Raw genomic sequence first — 21844 nt, forward strand, 5'->3', positions numbered from 1 at the left:
GGAAAGCGGCCAGCGCCCTCCAACAGATGTCCCTAAAGTCATTTTTCTTCTTCTTCCAATAAAAATGACAGGAGCGTTACTCTCAAAGTAAGTAAGCCAGTCATGGCTGTGGCCCGCAGGAGCCTGATTACTAGCTGGAGACCCTGCCAGCAGACGAGTCGGCAGACTGTAAGTCTGTGTGAGTGCCCACGTTCTGCCGGAACAAATGGAACATTGTGAAGACGGGCCAGAAGCAGGCAAGAAAGGCAGGTCACGGCTTTACTCCCGCCGCTCAGAGGAAGAGAGCTGTGTCTGTCCCAGCTCCTGGGACTTTGCTGTGACGCGGGCCAGAGGCTTCCTTAAGGTCCGTGAGGTCAGGGCCCTGGTCAAGGTCAGCCGCCCCCCCAGGGCAGGGTCCCTCTTATGTGGGAATTGAGAGGCAGCCCCCTCTGCTGTCTGGAGTTTTTCTCAATGAACTCACCCAGGCCCAGAGGAGGTGTGTGTTCAGGGCTGTTGGGTCAGAAGAGATGCCTGTGCGCTGAGGTCGCTGTAAAACTTAACCCACGAAAGCCCACTGCGGGGAGATGGGCCAGGGGGACCTCCCCCCGGTCCCACCCTAAGGACAGACCCCTGAGCCACACCTGTGAGGGAGTTGAGAGGCTCTGAGACGGAGAAGACCAGCCAGGAAGGACACGGTGGTCCAGGCTGGCGCCGGGGGACCTGCAGCTGGAAACTCCCTGCCAGGCCTGCCGTCTCCCCCAGGACCCGGGCAGGAAGGGCTGAGCCTCTGGATGGCCCTGCTCCGCCCTGCCAGACCCCGTGGGGACACTGCCCTCTGCCCGCCAGGCCCTGGGAGCGGAGGACCCCAGCCTCCTGCCTGCACTGTGGTGGGGTGCACGAGGCCCCCCTGCTCCCGTGAGTGATGACAGGTCCTGTCCCAACGCCGACACGAAGTGGGTGCAGACCACGCAGGGAGTCCTCATGGGAGCCTGGACGCGCCCCTGCCCTGGGGCTCAGAGGAGGCCTCGTGGGCCCAGGACTTGCCCGCCGCCCCGGGACAAGGCCGCCCCCACCGGGACAGTGGGACGTGGGGAGCAGAGCGCGGAGCCCCAAGCCCCCACCCTGGGGCTCAGAGGAGGCCTCATGGGGAGGCCGGACCGCCGCCTCAGCAGGAACCAGGACCCCCCACCCGCAGCAGTAACGAGAGGCTGCCGGCACCCAGAGAAAGTCAGCCACGACAGATTTTTCTGAAACTCAGGAGTTTCATAACGTACACCAAAGCCCCACATTTCCTCCAATAACCGATTGTCACGTCAGGAACCAGGAAAATCTCAAACGGAAAGAGAAAAGGCGAGAGATGTCAACAGAGGCAGGGCCACCCAACGCAAGAGACGGCAGGACCACCCGGCAGACAGGTCGAAGCCACCGGCACAGAACGCGTTGCTGGAAAAGGGAAAACTGAGAAATCTCAGCAAAGAAATAGAAGATGGAAGAAAATGGAAATTTCGGAAATGAAAATACAGCAATGAAAGAAAAAATCCCGGTCGGTGGGCTCAACGACGGAAGGGAGAGGACAGCAAGAAGAATTTGTGAACCTGAAGAGAAACCACCCCCTGAACACCACGGAGGACAGAGGCTGCAGGGAAACCCGGGGAGCCGAGGGGATCTCCGTGACCTGACCTTCTCGTCCTTGGAGTTGCAGGAGAGAAGGAGGCCGGGCTGGAAATACTCAAATAAAGGCAGGAGACTGCCGAAGACACAGACCCAAATATTTAAGAAGGTGATAGAACCCCAGTTAGAATAAACTTCCCCCAAACCACACCAAGACATAGAGTCGAATGTCTGAAAACTAGAGGCAGAGAAACATTTCTTAAAAAGCACAGACTATCACAAGCCAGTCTGCAGGAAACAGGCTAATTTGAGTAGTCTGAACCTATTACACCCATTGAATTCATAATTTTAAAACTCTCAAAAAAGAATATTCAGATCAAGATGGTCTCACTCAGGAGCTCTACCAGGCATTAAAGAACGCCAGCTCTTCACACTCTCTTCCTGGTCATCTTATGAGGCAAGTGTTATACTGACGCCCAAACTTGACAAAACCACGCGAGAACCGTGCGCCAGCATCCCTCATGAATATACAAGAGCCCATAACAAAATATTAGCAAACAGAACTAAGCGGCGAATAGGAAGGATCACTTACCATGCCAAGTTGGGTTTAATCCAGGAACGCAAGGCTGAATCAATATTTGAAAATTAACCAGTGTAATCCACCCTTTAATGAACTGAAAAAATCACATGCTTATTTCAATCAATGTAGAAAAAGTATTTGACAAAATTCAATACCCTTTTAGGAAAACAGGAACATGGAAGAGCTTCCTTAAGTTGCCAGTAAATGTTCACCAAGAACTCCTGCAGCTGAGGCTGCACCCACTGGTCAGAGCTGTGTTCGCCGCCGCACGGTCGGGAGCTGTGTTCTCAGCAGCGGGTCGGAAGTTCAGCTGGTGCAGCGAGTCAGGAAGAGGAAATAAAGGCCAAGGAGATTGGCAAGGAAAAATTAAACAGTCCGTGTTTACAGACGCCGTGATTATCTAACTATGCAATCCCGAGGATTCTACAGAAACGCTCCTAGAGCTAATAAGTGAGGTAAGCAAGGCTGCAGGATGCAAGATAAACACTGGAAAAATCTATTGTATTCCTCTGGATAGCAGTGAACATGGACAGCAAAGTTAAAAATACAATGCCATTCACATGCTCCTGAAATGAAATGCTTGGGTGCAGCTCCAAACACCATGAACAGAGCGTGAAACTAGAAAATGCTGACAAGGGAACTGAGAGATTTAAATAAACGGAGAGACACATTTCGCTTGCGGATCGGACATCTTGATATAGTAAAGACGTCAATTCTCTCCAAACCAATGAGCAGAATTCCTATCAAAATCTCAACAACAACAAAAAAATTATAGACAAGGCTGTCATAAAGTTTGTGTGGGAAGTCAGCGGAGCTAGAATACCTAAGACGTCTTGAGTAAGAAGAGAGGAGGAGAAGCTGTTGTGACACCAGGGATTATTCTGCCACAGCCATCAGGACGGGAGGAGTCGCTCGAGGGACAGAAGACAGTGGAGAACAGAGAGTCAGACAGCAAGCCCACTGCTTCCCGACGGGGGTGGGCAGCCAGCTCAGTGGAGGAGACACAGCCTTTCAGCAAGTGGCCCGGAGCCGTCGGACATCACAGGGAAAACCAACCCAACAGAAGACGGTGACTTTCGGTTTCACACATCACACAGAGATTGAGTCAGCGGGGCCCCAGACTCCAGCACAAAGCACAAAACTGTAAAAGTGCAGAAAAAATATAGTAGAAGATATTCAGGACCTAGGGACACACGAAGAGTGCCCAGACCCGATGCCAAAAACAGGGTGAAAGGAGAAATGGGTAAATTAGACTTTGTCAAAATGAAACACGTATGCTCTCCAAAGGCCCCCGCTAGGATGACCTACAGGCAGGAGAAAATACTTGCAGGCCACAAAGAAAGTCTCAAAGCGCACCAGCATAGAAGCAGACAGTCCCGGCAGGAAGCGGGAAGCAGAAGTGAAGAGGTGCTGATTGCAGGTGAAAGGAGCTCGGGAAAGCACAGCCTCTGCGAGCCGCCCCGCACGCCCTCACGCGGGCTGCCCTGAAGAGCAGGGGCGGCTCTGGAAGCTGGGGTGCAGGTGCCGGCCTCTGTGTCGGTGGCGATGAATGTTCAGGGGCACAGCCGTCTGGAAACTGCCCGCCAGGAAACCGCCACACACGGCTGTCACCCAGCCCAGCAAAGCGCACTCCTGGGCGTCTATCCCAGAGGAAGGAAACGTTCACACGGGCTCACGCACACGCAAGCTTCTATTAGCTCTGTTCATAGTTCAGTTCAGTTCAGTCGCTCAGTCGTGGCCAACTTTTTGCGACCCCATGAACTGCAGCACGCCAGGCCTCCCTGTCCATCACCAACTCCCAGAGTTCACCCAAACTCATGTCCATCAAGTCGGCGATGCCATCCAGCCATCTCATCCTCTGTCATCCCCTTCTCCTCCTGTCCCCAATCCCTCCCAGCGTCAGAGTCTTTTCCAATGAGTTAACTCTTCTCATGAGGTGGCCAAAGTACTGGAGTTTCAGCCTCGGCATCATTCCTTCCAAAGAACACCCAGGGCTGATCTCCTTTAGAATGGACTGGTTGGATCTCCTTGCAGTCCAAGGGACTCTCAAGAGTCTTCTCCAACACCACAGTTCAAAAGCATCAATTCTTCAGTGCTCAGCTTTCTTCACAGTCCAACTCTCACATCCATACATGACCACTGGAAAAACCATAGCCTTGACTGGACGGACCTTTGTTGGCAAAGTAACGTCTCTGCTTTAGAATATGCTATCTAGGTTGGTCATAACTTTCCTTCCAAGGAGTAAGCGTCTTTTAATTTCATGGCTGCAATCACCATCTGCAGTGATTTTGGAGCCCCCAAAAATAAAGTCTGACACTGTTTCTACTGTTTCCCCATCTATTTCCCATGAAGTGATGGGACCAGATGCCATGATCTTCGTTTTCTGAATGTTGAGCTTTAAGCCAACTTTTCACTCTCCTCTTTCACTTTCATCAAGAGGCTTTTGAGTTCCTCTTCACTTTCTGCCATAAGGGTGGTGTCATCTGCATATCTGAGGTGATTGATATTTCTCCCGGCAATCTTGATTCCAGCTTGTGCTTCTTCCAGCCCAGCATTTCTCATAATGTGCTCTGCATATAAGTTAAATAAGCAGGGTGACAACATACAGCCTTGACATACTTCATTTCCTATTTGGAACCAGTCTGTTGTTCCATGTCCAGTTCTAACTGTTGCTTCCTGACCTGCATACAGATTTCTCAAGAGGCAGGTCAGGTGGTCTGGTATTCCCATCTCTTTCAGAATTTTCTACAGTTTATTGTGATCCACACAGTCAAAGGCTTTGGCGTAGTCAATAAAGCAGAAATAGATGTTTTTCTGGAACTCTCTTGCTCTTTCGATGATCCAGCGGATGTTGGCAATTTGATCTCTGGTTCTTCTGCTTTTTGTAAAACCAGCTTGAACATCTGGAAGTTTACGGTTCACGTATTGCTGAAGCCTGGCTTGGAGAATTTTGAGCATTACTTTACTAGCGTGTGAGATGAGTTCAATTGTGCGATAGTTTGAGCATTCGTTGGCATTGCCTTTCTTTGGGATTGGAATGAAAACTGACCTTTTCCAGTCCTGTGGCCACTGCTGAGTTTTTCAAATTTGCTGGCATATTGAGTGTAACACTTTGACAGCATCATCTTCCAGGATTTGAAACAGCTCCACTGGAATTCCATCACCTCCACTAGCTTTGTTCGTAGTGATGCTTTCTAAGGCCCACTTGACTTTACATTCCAGGATGTCTGGCTCTAGGTGAGTGATCACACTGTCGCTACTGTTCATAGTAGCCCCAAACTAATGCCCTTCAGCGGGTGAACAGCTAGAAAAAGCTGTGGTCCCTCCACGCCGTGGAGCGCCAAGCACTCAGCAAGAACAGGGGCAAAACAGGGGCGCCGGTCCACCCGATGAAGCTGCAGAGAGCTGGGCTGAGTGAAGCGAGCTCATCCCACCGGGTTGTGGGCTGAGTCCCCTTGGAAATGGAGGGCAGCAGAGGTCGCCAGGGCTCAGGAGGGGTGGGAGGCGGGTGGTGTGGGATGAGGAGCCCTGCGTTGCGCTGGGGTGCAGCTCCGCAGGCTGTAACCGCGGGGACCGGTCACTTGGGGGTGTGTCTTACGGCTGCACGTGAATCTGCAGTCGGCTTCTGAAAAGGAGGGTGATAACCTGCAGCCCAGCCCCTCACTGCCGGCAAGTACACGCGCGTGCGCCGTGTTACCCGAAGTGGGAAGGGGGGGGGTCGGGGGCGGGGAAGAGATTTCCTTTTAGATGACTGTGACCTTGACTGGATTCAATTAATAGTTGCTATGGAGTTATAGGTTCAGATCCACACGTGTAAATAGATGTCAAGGTAGGTTAACTCAATCTCAGTGACCTTGCTGTTTGTTGAACCTTGGAAAATACTGCCTGTAAGTTAAGGCTTGAAAAAATGACATTTCTGAAATTAAATCAGCTGCGTTTAAATATTCAGTGTAGGCAAATCACCAGCCCAGTTCCAAGGTGATTGCTTCCTGCTGTGCGGGAGCCCCATGGGCTGTGTGAGAGCAACAGTGCTCACTGCTCCTCCCCACTGCCCCCCTCCCCCACTGCCCCTCCCCTCCCCGCTGCCCCTCCCATCCCCCACTGTCCCCACCCTCCCCCACTGCCCCTCCCCTCCCCACTGCCCCTCCCATCCCCCACTGCCCCCCTCCCCCACTGTCCCCACCCTCCCCCACTGTCCCCTCCCCCACTGTCCCCACCCTCCCCCACTGCCCCTCCCCTCCCCCACTGCCCCACCCTCCCCCACTGCCCCCTCCCCCACTGCCCCTCCCCTCCCCCACTGTCCCCACCCTCCCCCACTGTCCCTCCTCCCCCACTGTCCCTCCTCCCCCACTGTCCCTCCTCCCCCACTGTCTCTCCATCCCCTCTTCCCTCCCCTCCCTCACGGTTCCCCCTCCCCGACTGTCCCCCCTCCTGCACTCTTCCCTTCCCTCCCCACTGCCCCTCCCCTCCCCGACTGCCCCTCCCCTCCCCAACTGCCCCTCTCCTCCCCCAGTGTCCCCCCTCCCCCACTGTCCCTCCATCCCCTCTTCCCTTCCCTCCCCTCCCTCACGGTTCCCCCTCCCCGACTGTCCCTCCCCTCCCCCACTGCCCCCCCCACTGCCCAGTGGGCGCCATGGTGTCGCTGCGTATGATTCAGTCAGCCTCCGTGTTGCTCCCTGCAGCCTCAGCGAGGCGCCCGCTCCCTGCGTCTTTTCTGCTGACCCTGTGACCACATCCGCGGGGGACACTGAGGCCCCCGTTGTGGCCCCCGAGCCCCTGCAGAGCCTCAGGGCCTACACCTCCTCGCCTGGGGCTTTCGTATTCCGTGGCTTGCTGGGTGGGGAGAATCTGAACATGTGTGATGCAGTTAAAGCTGTCGCTACTAATCTTCTAAACGGAGTAATAAAGCAGCTTCCTGATCACAGCTTGGCATGTTCTCCCGGGTTTACTGTTTTGGATCAGAGTCCCTGGGGCAGGGGTATAAACAGCACCGAGTGCGTCAGCCCGGCCCAGAAGCCTGCCTTATCGCTGCCCCCGTGACCCTGTTGTCAGCCCGGCCCAGAAGCCTGCCTTATCGCTGCCCCCCGTGACTCTATTGTGAGCGGCTTCCTCTTGCGGATCTCAGCTCCACCGCAGGGCGCGGGCGGCTAGGAGGCAGGCGGCTGCCGCGGCCGCCTGGAGAGCAGGTGCCCCCTCTCCGGGCCCTGCTCCCTGCTGGGGTGGGGGCGCGGCGCCTGGCCAGGGCCCTGTCTCGGCAACTGTCCTTCCTCCGTGTGGTCTTGGTGGAAGGGACGCTTCCAGCCCTGACCTCTGTGCCGTGGTGAAGGGCTGGCCACTGGACCCCCGTCCTCGGGGTCTGGCCTTGGTGTCCGTCTCCTCCAGGTCTGGCAGGTGGAGGTGAACACCAGCAGACGCGCACGGAGCGGCTGACGGTCCAGGGGGCTGTGGGAGTCCAAGACGAGGGCTGTGAGCTCGTCTCGAGGGCTCACCTCTGCAGAGACACAAGGTTCAGTGGCAGACACGGGCAGAAGTGGGGCTGCGCCCTGGACGGCACCGGCAGGGCTGGGGAGGGGGCCGCCCGCCCTCCCGGGGGACTGTGGCTGTGCCCAGTGTGCTCCCGACAGGACCATTTGAGTCTCCTTCGGCCACCCGCCTGGCCTTGCTCGGTGGACAGGAAGTTCTGAGCTGCTTCCAGCCTGGAGCTTTTCCCACGCTTGTCTTATCACCTGGTGAGGTTGTCAGCGTCCAGAGCACTGGTGGGGGGCTTAGAGTTCACCGCCGCGACCTCAGACACAGCTCAGCGACAGAAGGAGATGCCCCCCCGCCCCGGCTCCCCTGGCCTCTGGCCCTGGGTCTCCCACCCTCTGCTCCAGGCCCTGCGTCCCGGGCAGGAAGGCAGCCAAGACCACTGCCGCCTTGCAGAGGAGACACCCCACGTCCCCAGGCCACGCCTGCCTAAGTCGCCCACCCTTAAAAATGGGGAATCCTGTGTTTTGTCACAGCGTGGATGGACTTGGAGGACGTTACCCTGAGTGATGCAAGCAGATAGCCAGGGACAAAGGCTGCGAGACCCACTTTGTGGGGTTTACGAGTCAGGCCTGCAGGGGCCGGGGAGCTGCAGGGGAGGGCGCGTGTGAGGAGGACAAGGAATTGGGGGCCAGGGGGGTGTGCTGGGGTCAGACTGCTTGTGTCCCCCAAAGTTCATATGTTGAAATCGTGGTGGGGGTGCTTAGGAGGCGGGGCCTCTGGAGTCGTGAGGGTGGAGCCCCGAGGACGGGATCAGCGCCCTGGAGAAGGGCCCCAGAGCATCCCCGACCCCGCCTCCTGTGTGAGGCTGCAGCGAGGGGTCCTGGGGGCTCCTCTCCAGGCCCTGCCGTCCCGGCCCCTCGGTCCTGGGCGTCTGGCCCCCGGGACGGCGGGAGCTAAGTCTCTGTGGCCTCCGAGCTGCCTGGGGAACGTGGGAGACGTACCGACCTCTTTGCGCCTGAACGGGCGGAGCCTCTCTGACCTGGCGGCTGGTTGGGCCCCAGGAGACGTGAGGGCCTGATGCCCTGGAAGACCCACCGAAGGTGCCTGCAGGGAGGCAGCTGGGCTGGACCCCAGTCTGCTGACACCCTTAGAATAAACGCAGAACCCGAGGAGGCTGGTGCTCCGGGTCCCTGCGAGCAGGAGTGGGAGGCGCTGGGGGTCCCCCAGGTCCTGTCCTACATGGGGCGCCTGCAGCCCTGCAGAGCAGGGCTGAGCTGGGATGTAGCCCTTCCTGGGCGGGGTGGGGGGGTGGGAGGGGTGGGGGGGGTGGGGGGGGTGGGGGGGGTGGGGGGGGTGGGGGGGGTGGGGGGGGTGGGGGGGGGCGTCCCCACCTGCCCGCTCCCAGACCAAGAGCATCTCTCAGACCAGAGGCTCTTGTGGAACTGCCCTTAGAAGGCCCTGTAAATTGCAGAGGGGGAGATTACCAGCGGGGAAGCACCCTGAGCTTTGCGTTCTCTGTTAGAACCCACACCCGCTGGGCACCTTGCTGCCCTCAGGAATGTAGGGCCTGTCTCAGCCCCGAAAGGCAAAGCTGGAGACGCAGGCCCCCAGCCCGCGGAGGTGACGGCTGGCCTGGGCCTCGTGAGACAAGCCTCGGTCTGCTGGCCCCCTGAACTGCGCTGGGACCCCGCAGGCCTGAGGACTGGGGCCGGGCCGTTCGGTCCCTGCAGAGGGGGTCCTCCTGGGGATGTTCTGCTGAGTCCAGCACCTGCCTGTTAGTGTCTGCCATTAGATCAGCCTCAGTCCTGTCTCAGGGCTCGGCCCTGATCGCAGACGTCTGTCTCCACCCGCCCTGCACCTGCCCCCCGCCCTCTCAGGGTGAACGGGGTGCTCTTCTCCGGCATCTCCCTGGGGCAGGGCGCGGGCAGGGACTGGGCGCACACGCGTGCTCCTGTGGGTGACCTGCTGGGCTGTCTCTTGGGGACCAGTGTGACCCCACTTGAAGCCGATTCGACGGTGGCTGCCTCTGCACCGCAGCTCAGCCGGGGGACCCCCTGCCCCTTTTGTGTGGAAGCCCGTTTGGGCTCTCTCATGAGCAGGCCCCCACAGAGGTACAAGATGGAATTAACTGGCTTCCGCATCCTGTGAGTTTAGGTGACGACGAGACACACATGTGCCAGTGGGCACCGCAGCGAGCGAGTCGCCGTCTCCCTTCTGTGGAGAGAACGGTACCACCTGCCTCGTGACGAAGTGGAACCTCACGAGGCAGTGTTGCTGCCTCGTGCTGGAGCCCGGCACCTCGGCGCCGTCCCCCAGGGTCCCTGCACGGGACTGCCATCCACACTCCACTCTGTGACAGCTGAGTCCTGTTCCGCTGTGTGCACCACGCCCTATCTGTCCATTCGTCCATCGCCGGACACTTAGATTTCTCCCGTACCTTGGCTATCGTATACAGTGCAGCAGGTGACATAGGGTGCTTTTGCTTTCCTGAATTAATGTTCTTGCTTCTTTTTGGACAGGGGGAAACGCCCAGAAACGGCATTCCTGGATCATATGGCAGTTCTCAGTCTTTTGAGGCGTCGCCTTGCTGTTTCCATGGTGGCTGCCTGGATTTACACTCCCACCAACAGTGTACGGGGCTCCCCTTTCTGCCTCCGCACAGCACTTGTCTGATGAGGTTGTTCTGGCAGCTGTGAGGTGGTGCCTCCCCTGGTCTGGTCTGGTCCCTGACGTCCGCCCAGCGGCCCTCACGCTCTGTCCTGGCCGCCCCACAGCTGCTCTCTGCCCCAGCAGGCCAGGTGAATCCTGCCTTTTTTCTGGATGTTCCGTCTCCATCTTTGGGCCTGAGTTACAGGATAGGCAGCTGCCAGGGGCTTATCCTGGGGACTCCTGGGGGGCAGGGACCCCCACCCACCCACCACGGCCTGCTCATCAGGACCTGGGGGGAGATGCCTGGGAGAGGCGGGTGTGTCCTAAGATCCCCGGGATGCCCTCCTCAGAGGGACGCCGGCTCCGTGCCCTGGCTCACAGGTGCGGTCACAGGTGACGCTGCCTGTCCAAGGCCGCGGGTTCTTTCAGAGCGTCCGCTTTCCCCTGCTGCCCCGGCCCCACGTGGGAGCCTCTGGTGCAGGACGCAGCTGCACCCTGCCTGGCCTGGCGGGTGTCTCCGCCTCCCCCAGAGCCCCCACCTTGGACCCGGCCTGCACCCTTCAGCTCTCCTATTTCTCGCCTCCCTTTCAGGCTGACTTTCCGGAACGGTTGCTAAGAGGATGTGTTTGGTAGCCAGGGATCATCTTGCATTCTGCCTTGCCACCTGGGCGCCACGCCGCCTCTGCTCTCTGGGAGGCCCAGCTGTGGCGCAGATGAGCCGCGCCCTTGGGACACGTGGGTGAAGCTCCTCTCTGCGGGGTGGGGTCTGGGCCATTGCCTAACTGCCCTTTATTGAATTGTAAGAGACCTGGGGGATGACATTCCAGCTGGTACATGATAGTGCTTCCCTGAAGCAAAGCCTGCTTTTTAGATTTGTGTTTATGCACCTCTGAGTTTGAAGCCTGCCTCCGGCACCTCTGTGTGTCCTGGGCAAGTTACTGGATGTCTCCGTGCAGTTGTGTTCTCTTAAACAGGGTAGAGACAGCGCCTGCCTCCTAGATCCTTCTGAAGACTGAATCAGTTCACACCAGGAAGGGGCTGCTTAGGAGGGTCCGTGGAACACAGAAGTGCTCCATTGCGTCTGATGGGATTGTTACCACGGCTACACTTCAGTCAACAGTAAATGACCTGCAGCAAGATAGTGCCGAGTATGCTGTAATATAAAGAGAGAGCAGAAGTTTGATACAGACTCAGGGAGAGGGGAAGGAGGGAGGGAGAGACGGTCAGGGGACCGTGGAGGCTGTAAGTCTGAGGCGTCCAGCGCAGCCACAGGGTGGGCCCGGGAAGGGCTGAGTCTGGTCCTTCTAGAGGCAGAATCCTCTCTGCCTCGAGGACGCCAGCCTTTCCCTCTTCAACTGATTGAACAGGGCCCACCTGCAGCAGAGAGGGTGGCCTGCTAGTCTACGCACTCGCCTCGGCTACAGAACACCCTCAAAATGACGTCCGGACCGTCTGAGCAAACACCCGGGCACAGGGGCCAGCAGACTCAGCCTGAAGCCGCGGTGTTGGCTGCTGGGTCCCTGAAATGCCCCAGAGCAAGGTGCCCCAGGACACAGAGAGGAAGGCTGAGAGCGAGTGAGGGGGAACCTCGGATGAAGGGAACGGTGGTCAGCCGGAGAAGCGTGGGGAGCGGGGGGCGCTGGTACTGCAGCTGGACATCGGGGGTCAGCAAGCCCTTGGGGGCTGGCCACCTTCCTCTCCAAACCACCCCCCACCTGGGATGTGGGCACACCGTGTGTTGACACGAGCTGCCCACGTGAATTTCCCAGGCGCCTGCTCCTCAAACACTCCATCTGTAAGGTCGGGCCCCTCGGTGGGAAGACGCCCGGCCAGGGCCCGCGGCGCACACAGGGTTCGCGCCTCCCTGGGAAGTGGCGCTGGGCCCGGGCACACGCATGACTAGCTTCTGCAGGGCGCCGGGTGTAGAATGAACTGGGTGGCTTCGTGCCAAGCATGGCGAGATCGCGGGGCCGGAGCCTGGGCGCGCGCTTCCCTCCTACGCCTCGAGTCCTTGGGCGGGCGGCGGCCACCGGACCACCGCGAACCCACCGAGCAGCTCGCGGGGGCGCGGCGCGGGCGGCATGCGGCGACGCGGGGAGGGCGCGCCCGGCTGCTGCGGCCTCTGCACCTGCCCGGGGGCCGCCGGAGGTAACGGCGGGCAGGCTCCGTGCTCGCGGCCCGGCGGCTCCCCGCTCCGCTCCGGGGAGGGCGCAGAGACCCGGGGCTGGAGGGGCGGGCCGGGCTGCGGGCTGAGGTCCCGGCGGCGTGCGCCGGCCCGCGGGGCTCTCAGGTGCCCGCGGGGTGCCCTGGTCGAGCGCCCAGGTCGGCGCGAGGGAGCGCGCGCGGGACTGTCGAGGGATCCGCGGGTGCGCGCGGGGGCTGGGGTGCACTTGTGGAGCGCCTTGCTCGCCGCGCGGGGGTGCACTCGCTGGGTGCCCAGGTGGCTGCGGAGAGACGCGGGGCGCGCACCGCTTCCGCTTCCGCCGAGCAGCCCCCCCACGCGCCCCCTCGGCCGGGGCCGGGGACCAATCCCGGGCAGGCGGCGCGGGCGGCCCCCTCCCCAGCGCCTCCCCTCCCCCGAAGCACCTCTGGTGCAGAGGAAGCCCGCGCTGCCGGACTGTTCTGCGCTGCGGAGAATGAGGTTCTGGCTGAGACACGAAGAGATGGCCCTGGAGGAAATGGTGCAGAGACTGAATGCGGTTTCCAAGCGCACGGGTAGGAGGAGCCGCCGGCCCCAAGCCCGTTCTTGAGCTTGACATCGTGTGCTGAGTCTCGGGAGACGCGCCGGGTTTCTGGGTGGCAGGCTGCATCTCTTTTTCCGAGCAGAGGTAACAGGACAGTGGAATGATGGCTCTGATCTGGCAGCTGACAGGCCCCTGGGCCGGTCAGCCCGACTTTATTCTGCCTAGGAAGGTGGCGAGGATGCCAGGGTGGTGATGGGCTTTCTGGGCGACCGCAGGTTTGCACATGGAGCCGTGATCTGGAATCTGCTCATTCAGCCTGCGTTGGGCTGCTCGTGCTGCAGTCGCAGTGGAGACCGAAAACGTGTTTGTGGCTCGAAAAGAACGTGAGCCCGGGGCTTTCCGAGCTGGTGTGGGGCTGGAGAGGGAGGGTGTCGAAGCTCGTTTTGAGGAGGGAGGATCCGATCCATCAGGGAGGTCTTTCTCCACCAGATAGGGTGTGAGCCTGAGGCAGACGCTGGAGCGTGGCTTGGGTGTGCAGAGGGAGGTGGCTGATGGGCTCTGTTCTCTGCACCGACTCAGGGACGACTCACAGTTAGCTTTGAGGAGAAGTTCCGCCGGTCTGCTTGGATTCGGGAGGGCCGTGTGCTGGCCGGGCTGGGCGCTGCCTTCGGTCACCTCTGAGCTTTCCTGCGCGTGTGCGGGCCCCGTCAGCCCGGGCTGGCCCTCCTTGAAACGAGGAGGAGACGGTTGGGCACCGTTAAAAGTGAGCTGCCAGGTTTTCCGGATGTTGCTGTGCTGCGTCACGGACTGTGGCCTCATCATCTAAGGAGCGCTTTCCCGAGAGGTTAGGTCGGATCAGTCCCTTGGTGCAGGTGTGGCACCCCCCGCCCCCCGAACACGCCTCTCCCCCCTCTATCGTAAGCAGGAGGCACAGCAGATTTGAGAGCAGAGCGGTGGCGAGGTCTGTGTGGACACACCGTAGGTGGCGGTCTGAGACCCTGGGGGTTGTTCCGTGTTTAATGGTGATTTTGATGTTAAAAGTACTGGACTTGTGATAAATGGGCAAAGCACAGGAAGCCTCTCTGCCGTCTGCCCCTTGTCCTCAGGAGGGTGGCTCCCGGGTCTGACGCGCGAGTCCTGCTGTGTGGCGTGCGGCGCACGGCTGAGGTGAGGGGCGCGGGCTGGGTGCACATCGCCCTGGAGGGAGGCATCCTCGCGCCCCTGCGCTGGGCTGCAGTCGGGATCACAGAGCAGCGGGAACTGGTCCAAGGGGTGATGTCATCCCTGGGTCTCAGGGCCGGAGGCTTCCTGGTGAGCCGGGGAGACGCGTGCGCACTCTGATGGCGGGGAGACTGCCTTCCAGGAGCAGGGCGGTGCTGGGCACCCCCTGACCTGTGCAGACTGCCCCCTGGTCTCTGCTGTGTGTCCTTGGACACACCGGTGCGCTGACGGCTCCCCTCCTGCCAAGACTCTGAAACCCAGGTAAACGCGGTCTGGTGACCACCCGTCTGCTTGGCTGGAGGAGGACCTGCCTCCTCCCTTGGCACAAACCCACTTTCCACTCCCGCGACGGGGGAGCTGCCACCAGCTAGGGCTGAGACTTGTGTGTCCTGCGGTGTTGACGGGGCCACCCGCCGAGCCCCCCTGGGGCCACCGTGAGCCCTCCAGCAGCTCAGATCTGCGTCCCCAGCACTGTATAGATCTGTGTAGCAGATCTGTGTAGCAGATCTGTGTAGCAGAACGGCTCTGACTGGAGGTCACAGAGGTCACCTGGATGCTGCTGTTGAGATTCGGGGCAGGGGTGGGGTGGGGATGGGCTTGGAGCTGAGGCTTGGGCGCTGGGGCCTCCCGGGGCTGCACGGAGCTGGACTGTGTGGCCCACCCTGGGCCGGCGGGACTTGCCCTCCATCCGCCACGGGGCCCCTCTGCTCTCTGATCTCAGCCCTCGGTTTACTGTCCCCCCCCCTTCAGGACGTCATCGGGTGAGTCCACCTGAGCGGGGGATGAAGCTTGCTGCCTGTGTGGTCTGTGAGGCTGCTGACCTTGGGAATTTGCATTCTCTGAGCTCGCTCTCTCTCAGTCTTGAATCTCGAGGCCAGGCGCCCTTCCCGCGGCCGAGGCTCCCCTTCTGGGTAGTCGAGCTGCTTTCCAGCGTTTCCATTGTTGTGGTTTCTCCCTAGGTTAGCAGTAGGTGGTGGCAGAGTGCGAACGTTTGAGGGAGAAAGGCTGATGGATGGAGTCCATTACGCCTCGCCCTGACATGGAAGAGCGGTTCAGACCAGAGAGTCGGAACCTTCTGGAGGCAGTCATCCCGGACCCCGGGCGTCCCTAGAGCCTCTGATCCAGGAAGTCAGGGGCCTGAGCTCTGCCTTTTTAAGGTCACAGGTGATACTCACGGTCCGGGCCAGGAACCTGACTTGAACCACTGAGCAGAAGGGTCCCTAGTGTCCCCTCCCCGGGGTTGACCGTGAGCGGTCAGCACTAGCTCCCGACGTGCATGGAGGCATGCTTCAAGCATGGAGCTCGCGCTGGTCGTCCACTTCACATGTGGTAACATGCATGCTTCAGTGTCCAGATGGATGGATGAGGGTGGATGGAGGCATGGAGGGATGAAAAGAGTCACTCAGTCGTGTCTGACTCTTGCGACCCTATGGAATGTAGGCTCCTCTCTCCATGGGGTTTCTCAGGCAGGAATCCGGAGTGGGTTGCCATTTCCTTCTCCAGGTGAAAATACAAGCGCACCGTGTTTAAAGTGTTTGTGTCCCCGGTGAGGACTCGCAACTCCTGGGCCTCTGCGTGTTGGAGGGATGCGTCGCTGGGCGTGAGTGACGAGGCCGCCTCACCCCCCAGGCTCGAGTGCGGCAGGGACACTCGCCCTCTAGTCTGGCACCGTCTGTCTTCCCATCTCTTACACCAGTTCCACCACAATCCAAGAAACCAATTCCAGCTGCCGTCCCAGCTGCTCAGCCGGCCTCTTGGGCTGGGCTGCTGTCCTGAGACCTTCGTGCAGCAGCATCTGGGTCCGTGGTAGTCACGCGTCTGCCGCATTCCTTTTAAGGCCCCAGGCATCCCACAGCAGTGTCCCCCGGAAGCTGTATTCAGGCTTTCAGTTGCAGGCTGCAGGCGGCCGAGCTGGTGTTTACGACGTTCCCATCCTGCCCGAATCCCACAGTCTTCCCACCCTGTCACCAAGACCAAAGTTGCCCTGAGCTCGTGAAAAGCTCAGCTGAAGCAAAGGCGTCCAGGTGATTGGTTTAAAGGCAGGAAGAGGGGTGAGAGGGTGGGCATCCTCCCCCCCACAGGAGTGGGGCCTCAGTCTCCCCATCTGTGAAGTGGGTCACGAGAGCTCCTGCCTCCAGGGTTAACGTCACAGAAGCTCATGTGGGCAGGCGCCCGGGTCACGGTCCTTGCCGCGATTAACTGTTGTTCGACTGACCTCCCAGGGGTGCGAGGCGGGGGTTCTCCCAGCGAGTGAGAAGTAAGGGGAGGCACTCAGGGAGCCAGGACCACACCCACGATCCAGGCAGAGGGGCCGGTGCGAGGAGGGCGCCCAGCGGCACGTCCAGGCCCCGCGCCTGGGGAAGGAGCCTGCGGCCTGGAGCCTTTGCTCGGCCCAGACCCGCAGATGCACCCGTGTGCGAGGAAGTCTACATGTGGGTAGGAGGCTCCAGGAAAGCGTAAAGCTGGAAAAAGGGCCGAGCGTTCTTTCTCTGCTCCAGAGAGCAGGTGTCTCCTGTGTCTCTAGATGGAGTCAGCGAAGGTTCTGGGCTTCTGCTTTATTCCGTCAGTAACTGTGTGACAGGAGCAAGTCCAGTCCCCAAAGCAGGGCCGGCTCCTCGTCCTCGACCTCGCCCTGCATGGCCTTGGCACTCTTTCACCAAAGGGGCGACCTGGGGCCAACATGTCACCAAGTGATGACTTCCGGGCAAAGATACTAGGTGTGGTGAACTGGGGCCCTTCATATGACCTTACTTTTGTGAGAATGCTTTGTCTTTAAAAACAGAATTGTTTAGCCTCTTGATTCCTGAATCCTTCTTAAGGGTAGCATGTTGCTTGATATTTGAAAAGTGAAAGCCACTCAGTCATGTCCGACTGTTTGGGACCGCATGGACTATACAGGCCATGGAACTCTCCAGGCCGGAATACTGGAGTGGGCAGCCCCTCCCTTCTCCAGGGGATCTTCCCAACCCAGGGCTCGAACCCAGGTCACCTGTGTTGCAGGCGGATTCTTTACCAGCTGAGCTACAGGGAAGCCCAAGAATCCTGGGGTGGGTAGCCTGTCCCTTCTCCAGCGGATCTTCCTGACCCAGAAATGGAGCTGGGGTCTCCTGCACCGCAGGATTCTTTACCAGCTGAGCCGCAGGGAAGCCCTGCTATTTGAGTGAAGGCTGTTGAATGTGCAGAGACGGTGGGGCTCCTTGCTTTATCGGTCGTGCGGCTGTCCGCCTCCATCAGTTCTGAGGGGAGTGGAGTTCTCACTGTCTTCCCATCTGAAATCCTCCCTTACTGTTGACAGGATCACTTGTCCCCATGGACTCTCATTCAGTCACTCCTGGACGCTTAGGGAGCAGAACCAAGGCCGGGCCAGCACCTCGCAGAGTGGACAGCGAGGTTCTGTCTGGACCCGGAAGCTTCACTGGGCGCAGTCCTCGGACGTGACCGTCACTCACTGTGATTGGCGTCAGAACTGAGCAGTTCACGGGCTTCATGCTTGCTCCCAAGGAAACAAAGGAAAACCTTTATGTAAAATTTGGCCTGGCCGCGTCCCAACCTGTGTCTTGGAAAGAATTTTGCAAGCATGCTTAGGGAGGAGCTGAATCACCTTGTCATCGTTGCCAGTGTTTTAAGACCCAGGCGGCACTGCTGGTAAAGGACCACCTGCCAAGGCAGGAGATGCCAGAGACCCAGCTTCAATCCCTGGGTCGGGAAGCTGCCTTGGAGGAGGGAGTGGCAACCCGCTGCAGTGTTCTTGCCTGGAGAATCCCATGGACAGAGGAGCCTGGCAGGCTGCGGTCCCTGGGGTCGCACAGAGTGGGACACGACAGTGCCTCACACACACGCAGGCATCTGACCTGGGCATCATCTCCAGACGTCCGTCAGTTGTGCCGTGACCGTTATGTAAGAATGTAAGCATATCATTTAAAAAGCTCGTTGTTAAGGGCAACCAGTTCCAGACTCTACAGGCCTGTTTCTCCACGGACAGCTTTATTCCAGGTCACAGAAGCCTCCGAGTGTTGGGGCCGTAGCGAGGTTACTCCCATCGCCCAGTCCCAGAGCTTCCTTTGTCAGAAGGAAGACATGTCCTTGGAAGTGACAGGAAGCATCACCCCTCGACGCCCTACTGGACACGGAGGCTGGCCGCCCGGCGGCCCTGGGAACCGCCGCTGGGTGGGGCCCGGGGTGGAGCCCGGGCTGTGGCCGAGAGTGGAGCCAGGGACGAGTGGGCGGAGGTGTGAGGAGCGGACGGCCGTCGGGATGGGCCCTGCAGACCTCAGCACCCGCCGGGCAGCCAGGACAGCGGGCCTTCTGCCTGTGTGGCCGGGCGCCCGCCCAAGGGAAGGCCAGGGAGGGGTGCTGGCCCATGCCTTGCCAGGCTGGGGGGCTGGGGCACCTCCCCTGTGTTCTGACCCCCCGGGAACCCGCCGGCCCTGTGGAGGAGCCTGCTGTGTACACGTGTCCGGAGAAGACAAGGGGCAGGCAGTCCGCAGGCTCGGATGGCACTGCTCCCAGCCCGCGTGCACCCTGGGAGGACTGACTCTTCAGTCCCCCAGCGTCTCACTTGGCATCAGACCGGCTCCGAGTGACCCTCTGCTCCCTGGCAGGAGCAGCTCGGCTGTTTCACTGCCAAAAGCCTTAGGTTACTGATAGGCATTTCCTGCTAATTTGAGGTCATGTTGCGTGACGTACACCCCTGGGCCCAGCAGCAAGAGGCCGGTTCTCAGGCAGCCTTCAGCATCCCCGGCTGCTCACACGGGAGGGTGGCCAGCGTCCTGCGTGAAGCCCTGGCTCCCGGGCGCCTGAGATGTTTCACGGGGTCTTGGGGAGGAAGTGCCCACCGACTGCTGGGAAAGTCCTGCGAAATCTCAGATGCTCAGGAATTCGAGGCTGTGAGTGTGCAGGACAGAAACGCTCCGGTTGTGACCGAGATCCCACGCAGAGCTGACTTCTGGGGAATCGCTCAGTCGTGTCCAACTCTTTACGACCCAGTGGACTGTAGCCCACCATGCTCCTCTGTCCATGGGATTTTCCAGGCAAGAGTACTGGAGTGAGTTGCCATTTCCTTCTCCAGAGGATCTTCCCGACCCAGGGATCGAGCCCAGGTCTCCCGCCTTGTAAGCAAGGCGCTTTACCATCTGAGCCACCAGGGAAGTCCTAGAGTTTGGTTAGCAACACTTTTAAAACATAATCAGGTATTTAGGAGACAGCAGGTTAACCCCAGCGGCTCAGCAGGAGGCCCCTGTGTCTGGTCATGAACTGTCTGGGTGGGTGCGCATTCTGACTCACCGGCCCGACCCCCTGGATTCAGGGTTCTTTGGGGCAACGGCACGCACGCGGGGAGGGACATGGCTCAGGGTCGTGCTCACTGTGGGCCCCAGAGCCTGTGGGGGCTGCTCCTGTGGACGGCAGGGACCATTTCCACACGGCTGCCCCGAGGCCCCGCACCCTGGTCTCGGGGCAGCCTGCATCCCGGACCTGCCTCATCAAACTCACCATCTGTTTCCTTGGATCGTGAGCCAGGCCGGCCTCGCGGGAAGCCAGTGAGAAGATGCAAGCGTGGGTGGTGTCTGCTCCAGCTCGGGGTTGGTCGTGGGAATGCCCGTGCGAGGAGGTGAACCACAGCCCCAGAAAGGGAGGCCCAGCTGCTCCCAGGGTGCCTGATGCCGCACGCGCCCTGGCACAGCTCGGGGCTGCCCCAAGGCCTCGTCGAGGGGCAGGCTCGGAGCCTCTCTGTGGAAAGTGTCTCCGGCCAAACAAAGCCTCGATCGGTTTCCTCTCCGTGAGCTGCAGTGCCGGGCAGCGGAACTGCCGGTTTATTTCCAGAGCCCGGCCACGTCCCCTGAGGCCCTCCTGCTCCTGCTGTTTGGACGCAAGGCTTCCTGAGCTTGGAAGGGTTTTCTCTCCGCGGCCCCTGAGGCTGGGAGCTCCGCGCACAAGCCCACCCCCGAGGAAGGAGGAAGGAAACGCCCAGGACTCGCACGTAGACAGCCTCGCCCGCCTCGGGAGCCCCTCTCTGAGCACAGGCGTGTCCCCCACGCTCCTCTGCTGCCCCTTGGACACCGGCGTTCTGGGGGCCGCAGCCTGGATGCGCACGTCGCCCCGAGGTCTCCCAGCGCCGTGTGCCCGGCTCAGCGCGTCCTGGGGTCAGCCCGGCCCTCGGGCGTCCCCCGTGGAGCCCTACAGGGCGGCCCTCGGGGTAGCTGGGGCTGAAGACCGGGAGCCACCGCCGCTGCCTCCTCCTCGGTGGGGAGACTTTGGGACCATGGTCAAGAGGGGAGCGTCCCACGGAGCCCGGGGGGCCCCCCGGCGCTGGCCCCGCCCGCTGCCCCTGCTGCAGCGCTGGAGGCGTCGCCGGGTGGCCTCGAGGCGCCCGCAGCCTGGTGAGGCAGGACACGGTGGTCTTATCCACGGGCATGCGGGGGGCCCTCGGTGGGTGGCAGCTCTCTGGATGTTTCTTTTACCAAAACTCGTATGCAACTCACAAGCCTGTTAAGAAAGGTAGGCTAGAGACGCCGTTTCGGTCGCCCCAACCAAGGCTGGAGCGTGGTCGCCTCGGTTCACTCTGCCCTGTGGTCCCAGGGCCCTGGACCCTGGCCAGGAGCACGCTGGGGAGGACGTGGGAAGAAGGCTCAGCGGACAGTGTGGGGGAGGTCTCGGGGCTCACGCCGGCTGCGGCAGGGGCAGGGTGCCCCCAGGGCTAATCCCTCTGTCCTGCCCGTCGGCCTGGAGCCCCCGTGTCCTCTGGGGGCCGAGAGCCAGAGGGTGGTGCTGACCGTGGGGGCGCTCGGGACCCCGCGGGGCATCAGGGGGCGTCTGTGCGCAGACGCCCGTGTGTCTGCCGCGTGCAGGACGTCAGAGCGAAGGTGCGAGCCACCCCTCGGGCTGCACCCTCTCCTGGCAGGGCCGTCCTCACCTGGCGCGGGTGGGGAGCGTCTGGGGAGGACACCGGGAGCCCAGGCAGGGCTGACCCCGTGGACTCAGCTCCTTGCTGACGGCTCATGGCCGTGGTTCTGCGCTTGGCTCCATCCGAGCGCACGACTCAGGGCTTTTCGCCAGGAGTCTGCTGACTCCTGAGCTGACTCAGGGCTGGGGGTCGTCACCAGGGGCCTGTGTGCCCGCCTGGCCCCAGGGCTCTGTGTGTGTGGCGAGCCTCTCCCGTCCTCCTCCCAAGTCCGCTGTGTGCCAGGCACACCACATGGTGGGGGGGCCCCGAGTTGCCTGAGCAGATGTGACCTGGCCTTGGGGATCTGCACCCCGGCTGCTGTGGGTGTCCAGGACCCCCTAGTCCTGGAAGGACTGAACTGCCTTGATGCTTGGAGGCCTTGTGCGGGGAAGGGAGGCTGGTGGCTGAGTCTGCACCCCCCCAGGCGCGGGGCACGACAGGCAACCTAGTGTTCCAGGGGCCCCTCGGGGGAGCGAGGCCCCAGGGTACCTCTCTCAGAAGTGGGGGCCCCAGGGTCCCGTCTGGGCGGAGCAGGGGTGGCTGTGAGCTGCGGAGGGCTGCCCGGGGGCGGGGGAGGTGGCAGGGATGCGGCCGGAGCAGCTGCTCAGTTCCTGGTCAACCGGAGACGCCTCTGCTGTGCCCTGCCCGCCGGTGCTCGGACCAGGGTGGAAGGCGGGCAGTTTCCGGCTCTGACACGTGCGGCCCCAGGCG

At 60.6% G+C, this 21844-nt stretch overlaps 1 protein-coding gene across 10 annotated transcripts in view; it reads left to right on the forward strand.

The window, feature by feature from the left end:
• The window catches only part of MCF2L (MCF.2 cell line derived transforming sequence like), a 91378-nt gene that overhangs the window by 11910 nt on the left and 57624 nt on the right, over positions 1-21844 (forward strand). For 3 of the 10 annotated variants that reach the window (XM_069602034.1, XM_069602035.1, XM_069602038.1), the window contains exon 1: positions 19978-20570. The exons of 5 other annotated variants lie outside the window; for them this stretch is intronic. In XM_069602034.1, coding sequence (XP_069458135.1) covers positions 20276-20570 — 295 coding nt within the window. In that variant the 5' untranslated portion in view covers positions 19978-20275. Of the gene's footprint in view, positions 1-12873; positions 13004-19977; positions 20571-21844 lie in introns of those variants that run through there. 2 more of the 10 variants (XM_069602041.1, XM_069602049.2) reach the window with 2 other exon arrangements.

This window comes from Ovis canadensis, chromosome 10 (genome assembly GCF_042477335.2).
Source record: "Ovis canadensis isolate MfBH-ARS-UI-01 breed Bighorn chromosome 10, ARS-UI_OviCan_v2, whole genome shotgun sequence".
Lineage (NCBI taxonomy): Eukaryota > Metazoa > Chordata > Mammalia > Artiodactyla > Bovidae > Ovis > Ovis canadensis.